This window comes from Apostichopus japonicus, chromosome 11, assembly GCF_037975245.1.
Source record: "Apostichopus japonicus isolate 1M-3 chromosome 11, ASM3797524v1, whole genome shotgun sequence".
NCBI lineage: Eukaryota > Metazoa > Echinodermata > Holothuroidea > Aspidochirotida > Stichopodidae > Apostichopus > Apostichopus japonicus.
The window spans coordinates 13,149,821-13,157,840 of NC_092571.1; the positions used below are offsets into that span (position 1 = coordinate 13,149,821).

Sequence of the window (8,020 nt, forward strand, 5' to 3'; positions counted from 1 at the left end):
TAGGAGATATTCAAGTTTTAAGTTCTATCTGATTGTGTAGAAACTGCTGAAATCAGACTAGCTGTGACGTCATATCCTCACAGTCCTGAAAAGTCTTTAATATTTAATTAAAATATTTTGTAAGATTTTTTGACTTATAACGTCAGGAGATCTCATATGTGTCAAGGGAAGTAATTGAGATTTAACATCTGAAGAATGTTTGATTATATTTTTTTAGATTTGTGACCAGAAATGTAATTATTTTTTAATGAAATATATTGACACATGTTAAGGAAGTGAGGATGTGACATCACACCCTCACAGTTAGTCTTTCTACACAAGTCATTTGCAAAGAAATTTTGAAATCTTCAAAGTGTGATATATCCTTAACAGAGCATGCTATCATGGTAGTTTCTTCACTGTTCTGTTTGTCTTATTGAGCTCTTTCATACAAGATAGACATGTCAGACACTTAATCCTTTAATGGAAACCGATCAATCGGTCAATAAGTCGGTCGGTCAATCAGTCAATGACTAGGAAATCAAAATATAATGTAAGCTAGGGCTTAAAAGATCCTATCACCTATTTTATTGAGGGTGGTGACCAATGACCTAGATGTGATATAAATAGCTGCATAATATACTATACATTATTCCTTACTTTCCGATTTATTTCCTTGTTAAGGCTGCTTATCGGATAACTAAACGTGAAAAACCTTACATATGACGTCACTTAGCGTCAAATCCAGTCAAAGTTGATGCATAACTTATCCTGAGACAGAAAGGACTTTTTCAGAGATAACAGCACGATCTTTTTTGTAAGTAACGCGTTGAGGCAAAAAAAAAAAAAGAGAGAAGGGGGGGGGGGGAGATTATTTCAACATTTTAAGATATGCCTAATCCATATTCAATTTACGAAACATATTTGTGTCTGGGATTTGTCATTCTTGTAATTGGAATCATGCAACATATAGTGTTGATTCATTTATTCCTAAACTGTTAACGGACCAAAATAAAAAAAAAATAGTATATAATATAGGATATAATGTGTATATTATCTTTAGGTTGGAAATAAATCTCAAAATGACTAAATTTCGGAATGATAAAGAAAGAAGAAAAGAGTACATTTAGGTTAACATTACTATTGATATTTGGAAAGATGTGTGTGGGACTTACGAGTCTGCGGCCAGACCAGCAAGAGCGCTCCCTACAAGGAAACCAGCGAAATAAGTAGACTGTGCAATGTTTGGCAAGTAAGACTTTCCGCAAACCAGCTCAAACTGTAAGAGACAACGTGAACTATATAGGAGAATATTACAGTTGACATATTACTCGAACAGGTATCACGTTATATGACTAAATGGACTTGGGGTGAAGTGGGGGTGGGGGATGAGGGAGTCAGAGGACAAGGTAAGGAAGGGAATAAACAAAAGATCAGGAAACCAACGTGAATTACAACGGTATCTTCATCGGTTATCCCATGCATTATACCAATATTTTGAAAATGAAAAAAAAAAAAAACACGGTCAGTTTTTCATTTACTATACAAATTTTAACATGGTTGGGAGTAGTTGCAACGACACACCGCCCGTGCATATATGGAAGCTCTATAGAAGCATTTCGTCTCGATCTAAACGGGAACATTAAACTGTCAATACTTCGAGTCTATGTTGTCAATAGTTCGAGTCCACAGTTGTCAATGTCAATAGTTGTAGTCACTCCAAGATTAATGTATGTCGTCCAGTTACAGAGTTGTTGATAATTGACAATTCATAATCATGGATGTTAAATATGAATCTAAGAGACTGACTTCGGCCAGCTTGCGGCTTTGATAGCTAATTATGGCTTCTTCGCGAGTTCCTGCTTGCAGGAGGATCTAAAATATATACATTTGCCAAAAAAAGAGGGAATTATCAAAAGATTGGGTGAATATAGTTAACTATAATATATGTACTAGTCAAGAGGTTTAGTAGCAATTTATGACAACAATGTGAATATGTGACGCCAGCACAACTTTTTAAGCTCGACTAAAATTTTAGCGGGTTGCATCATTTCTTGAACCCAAATGATAATTCAATTATTACGTGACAGTCTTCGTATACCATGAGCGCTTCATATCGTAACCAGTGACAACAAGGCCTAACGTTATGATATTTGTGTTCACACATATGATAGCCTATAGTAAAACATCACTATATTTACAAAGGGAAAAGTAATGTTACAAGTAGCGTTACACAACATACTCTGTTTTCGTTGGAGTACCGAAGATGCAAGAATGTTTGCAGATAATCGGAAAGGGACTATTCGGCAGAACCTCGGAAAATTTAGAAAAGCACCATTCACTATTTAAACATGATATCTTTGTAACTTTGACTAGAAAGAAAGATGTACCATGTTCCTTCAATGATAACGTACATTGTTATGTTGTGCACAGGCCTGGTTGTGAGTGTGTACTTGGGGTTTGTTTCTAGTGTAAAAGAGAAGAAGTCACATGCAGGGAGGCAGAACATTGCATTCGTAACAATGCTGAGTACATCATGACTATATGAAGGCTATATTATATAGCACATCTGCTATATGACAGCTAACTGTTCATGTTATGTTAGGCAAGTAGTATATTCCGTGACATGGCAATTACAGCAGAATCGTTCTTGTGATGGTTGCAAGGGGTCGTTGATTAAACCGGTAGGGTTGGCGGCCAAGTTGAAGCAGGCTGCCCATCTGGGGCTTTAAATCATTTTAGCACGTTTCGCGACCAAATGGAAGTCGAGTGTGGCACGAGTCAACCTTCAGCACCTCGATCGGACCCAGCGGTGTTATTTTATGTATTATGTTATGTACCCATTGTTTGTCACTAATGCATTAAACCATTACGTGTATCTGTCATTCAGTTAAAACATTTTCATATTTTTGAGAGACGTTATACGTTCAGAATACAAACAGTGACCTAAATAACAATTTATTCAATAAAGCTATTCATTATAGGCATATTGCTGCTTTGACGTAGCTGAGAAGATTTAATATTAGCTTTTGGGGGGAGTTATACATCACAAAGGACTCTAATAATATCAACCAAGAAATATGGTTTGATTTATGTCTCCTTTAACTCCCCGAAATTCTGTGATTTCTGTCCAGTGCTTGCTTCGTTTTGGCATTAGTTTATGTTTTCCTGGGTAACAATGTTCCATGCTTTAAGTAGCACTGATAAGGAAAGGCGGGCATTTCCATGTATTGTAAGTTATAGGGATGCAACTATACTTTGTATTCCTATAAGATATATGCCTCAGCATAAACCATCAATCAATTGTTGTAGTGACAAAATACAAAAACAAAATCCTTCATGCTTATCCACAAAATTAATACTAACAGTCAGCCTTTGAACTCTTTGCGTAGTTTAGACTGTCCAATACATGAGGCTAGCCCAATTATAATTAATATAAATTCATCTTAATTACATCTAAAAGGATGTGGAACCAGGGAAACATTATCTGTGAACTATAGTCACTAAAAGTAAAGAACACAAGAAAGTAGTCAAGCGAATGTCATTAAAGATAAACTAGTAAAAAGTTTACGTTTAACACCATCTCTAAGTTACAATATGATTAGTATAGGATAAACTTACATCCTGAATAATAGTACTCGGAAATGTACTTCGGTCGTACTCCCATCCTTCATCACACGGGATCACATTCAGCTTCGTAACATCATCTCCGAGATCTATCGCTGTTTGGAGGTCAATACCACTGACGTTGTATTTCGTACATTGTTCGTAACTCGTGTCATTGTCTACCATGGGAGTGGACAGAGCTTTCTTAAAGACCTCACAGTTGAAATCAGCATCGTCGAGGTCAGTCGGACAATCTTCGTTCACCCAAGATTGACACCAGTGATCGCTCTTTCCGGCTGTGAATACTTGGATATAGAGATGTGTAGCGTTTAAGAGAACCATGAGACCAAACAGAAGTAGGATACATTTTTGGTACCGGCCGTAGTGGCCTACCGCTTTTAGAAGTGCCTCAAAATCCATCTTATCGAGATAATATCACCTTCTTACGAATCTACCAAGTGGTCCCTGTTGTTGTTGCTCAAAGCGTATCTGAAATAAGACTAAGTCGCGTTCAATGTTGTCGATTATTTAAATGAAGTTAAAAATATACTTCGTCAATGGTGTAGCGCTATTGCTCTTTTGAGCTAATACTTAGATTACCAAGCGTTCTAGTTGCTGTAATCTAGGACCACCGTAAACAAAGGTATAATAGTATCGTTGTGAAAAAAGCATGTACTTTATGTATGGGGTTATATCAAATGGGTTGCAGGTATCCAAACTCCCATGTTTCAATGTGACTGTATATTCAGTTATAACACAGTACGTTACATGAAATCTTTTCCCATATCAATTATCATATTTACAGTTGCAGTTTCCTTCGCCAATCCTATAGCATAAACATTTCATCACTACCGATTTTATGTGCTAATATCTCGTAAACTTTTGATTTCTTAATTCTGTTTCTTGTTTTCGAATAGATGTTAGTCCTACGCAATGTTTTGCCCCATCTGTGTTTATGTGCTGCAATTTCGACATACACACAGGCTACACACGACGCTGTGTTTACCTAATAATACAGACTGGAAATCACTTATCAACAGCTAAATTCGCTGTATGCATAACGATTAGGACGGGGAAGTGAAGTTGGACCTCCGATTATGGGTCTTTGTCTTTTGTTCTGCAGTTTAAATCTCTTCGCAACAGTCGTAGATATCGTACAATATAGTGTAAAGTAGTTTTATAACGGTAACCTTTGTAATATAATAATTAAAAATGGGAAGGAAAGTGAAAAGCGTAGCTTATTTTCATTAGATATTCTTGTAAAGTATAAACCTTGTATGTGATTCTTTTTGAAATCACTAACTGCTTTATTTATTGTATTAATGCGGGTTTATTCTTTTTTATTCATCTATTAAACCATATTTTGCTTTCAAGGGTGCAGTCTTACAACTGGAAATTTTACAATTGACGGCGTTTTGTCCGTTGAATGATGTCGACTCCGAGTCGACATCATTCAACGGACAAAACTTTTTGCCATACTTGAAAGATGTAAAGTGCCTAAAAAATATACGTGGTGCTTACCTACAGTATTTATAATGAGTATTTTATTATTAATTTTGACTAAAAAAGTACTATTTCTACGCATTCTACTTTCTCGACCAACTAAAGAATATACTCTATATATATGCTATTGCAGTATATCACCTCAAATTTAGAAACTTACTTGCGAACTTTCCGTTCACTTTCAAATTTAGAAACGAGCTAACGGGACCCCGCCCGTGTTCCGTACCCCTGCAGTATATATTCCCAAATCAAAATGTGAATTGGTAGTTTCTACTGACTGGCAAATACCCAGTACTATGTATTTTTTTTTTAATTTTCTTTGTTTTGACCATTACTTATTCAGGCTACACAAATTAGCACACGTCATTATCTTTTTGCGTCTTTTGATCGTAGATACAAACATAGTACAGCACTGTAAATTGGTAATTAAACTTGAAACTTGTAATTACTTCAAAGTCTGCTCTTTAACCTCTCTTGCTTGTTGGTATTCATTTGTAAAAAAATATATCTTGGAATAATAGAATGATTACGTTTATTAAGTTTTGCATCCATCAGATATTAGAATTATCTCTCAGAACTCTTGCCAGTTAGGTATACAAGAAACAAATGAAATATCTTCGACACGTGAAGGTCACGATAATATGAACTATAACATGGAAAACCAACAATTTCGGAGTTCAATTCATCTATTGCCACACAGGTTCCATCCTAACAACAAACCCTGTAGCAAGCTACTCTGCACAATGATATCTTTTGTTAAGTTTACATTCCAGTGAAATGAATGGACATGTCTTCATTACTGAAAGAATACGGCAGATCGGTTTGTGGTACACTTCTGATCAAAGTTTAATCCCGAAAGAATGCAACCTACTGCTGGTCGTTTATTGTATCAGTTCTGTCATTCATTTGCTTGAATTCTGATAAACTGGAAATCTATCATTACAGGACTGCCATAGGTTCACGTGGCTGTGTTGGATAATTGTTGTTGCTGATAGTTTAGTTACTAATTTACTGTTCGGGTAAGGGTTTGGTTTTTAGAGCCTGTTAGTGCCATCGCGTTTTGGATGCCACTGGACTGCCCAAAGCCCCACCGTATACAGCATTTCGCTCCATGGTTTTTCGTTTGATATCGTGGAGTGCAGACGGGGTTTTGTCACGTTTTCCACTCGACTACAGTTTTCGCAAGCGTGGGCTTTACTATAGTGTGCTGCAGTACAAATATACTGTATTAGGATTTATAGTGTGTCCCGTCAGACGGGTGGAGTAGCTTAACTGTGTGGTGTTAGCGTTAGTGTTCATATTTGCATAGCCTTTTTTTAGCGTGTCTCTCTCTATGCTATGGTTGTTTTGGTTTAATTTTCTCCTTCATTTGTGTCCAGGCCTCAAACGGTATCATCAATCTTCGCGCCGGGATAGCCGTATTGTTAAATTGATTTTTACAGGTGAACAAATTGTTACACCGGTACAAGTTGTATCTTTATTCAAGAATAAGTAGATCCGGAACTGCTACGAGTAGACCTAAGACAGGACATTCCCGGTATCCCGGTCAGCCTCGTAAATGTTTCGGGTTTGTGTGAGACCTGGCATGAGACAAAGACCTGCGCAACGTCTTGGTCACGACAGTGCTAAATGTTCAAACGAGGTAGTTTTCTCTCGCGCCTGACCCATGTCATATATAGCAAAGGCGAAACGCGAGGAACAGCCGGCAACGGGATCACACTGCCTCCAGTAATGAAGGGGTCTAGACAGTGAGAGAAGATGGAGGTCCATATACCTCTGCAGATTCGGTCGGCGGGGCTGGGAACGATTCCGCTATTGCGTCGGTGGGTCCCCCTGCTGTTACTTGCCCCTCTCCGGCCTCAGATCCCCCTGTTGTAACTGACCTCTGTCGACTCTTGTGTCATTCGCTCCTCTCCGACCCCCCAATGTCGGTCAATACCTTCTCCCACAGGGGGAACAGAAACCGCATTATCGGTTGAATTCACCATTAAAATCAAATGTGAGGGTATTCCTTCCCATCCTCCCATGACTTTTTAATAGTCACCCTCGTTGTGAAAAGCATGAGAGAGTCACAAAAACGTAGTCGCAATTTCAAGTTGTAGGTGTATTAATGTCACTAAGTTTGTCTTCAGGAAACCCAAATAACTGAAGATGTCGATTTATGGATTAATGAATGGGGTGGTAGCCTACATGCTTTTTGGAACTTTTGTGCTAATTTCTCCATCTTGGGTTAATATACCGACCATGAATTAGGTCGATTGGGTTACAATACCCACAGGTTAAAAACATTACACTTATGTAACGTTTACGCACCTAATCTTCTGCGCGAGGAAGGACCTTTTCAACTTTTCACCTTTTCTTTGTACAAGCTAATCATTTCTCTCTGGATTATTTGTAGACAGAAAAAAATTCTTGTCATGTTTTTACCTTTTGGTACTTAATTTTGTGGAAAGCTGAAGGACCTCAACTTGCGTCACAATTACAATATGGATTCTTTAGAGATTTTGGCCTATTTTGTCAATCATTTTAGCTGATAACCCCTATTTGGATAACAGCGAGGAACACGTTTGTGTTAGTAACGTGGCGATTGATGGAAAGTGTTTCCTATTGACATGTTTCAATAAATATTGAAATACAAGATATTTGGGAAGTACAGAATGAATTTTGTGATCACGAAACGGTATTATTGAACATTTGTATGGAGACTTTCTGAAAGTGTGGACGCATTGGAAAGAAAAGAATAGCATAGAAGAGACGAGAGAGAAACTAAAAACTTCTAGTATACTCACTGTATAAGGTTGTGGTATAGAGAGGAGAGATAATATATTTCGTTTACAACCCATCATTCTAAAATAATTAGTACGATAGTTAGCAATAGTGAGCATACACGTAGGTAATACCAATAGCACTTCACACTAATACAGGCTACCAA

General features: G+C 37.4%; 1 protein-coding gene across 1 annotated transcript in view; it reads right to left on the reverse strand.

The window, feature by feature from the left end:
* Positions 1-4,211, reverse strand: part of LOC139975909 (solute carrier family 22 member 13-like) — a 25,203-nt gene extending 20,992 nt beyond the window's left edge. Inside the window, exons 1-2 of the mRNA XM_071984197.1 lie at positions 3,601-4,211; positions 1,155-1,258 (exon numbers count right to left, since the gene is read on the reverse strand). Coding sequence (XP_071840298.1) covers positions 1,155-1,258; positions 3,601-4,005 — 509 coding nt within the window. The 5' untranslated portion in view covers positions 4,006-4,211. The remainder of the gene's footprint in view (positions 1-1,154; positions 1,259-3,600) is intronic.
* Positions 4,212-8,020: the final 3,809 nt, after the last annotated feature.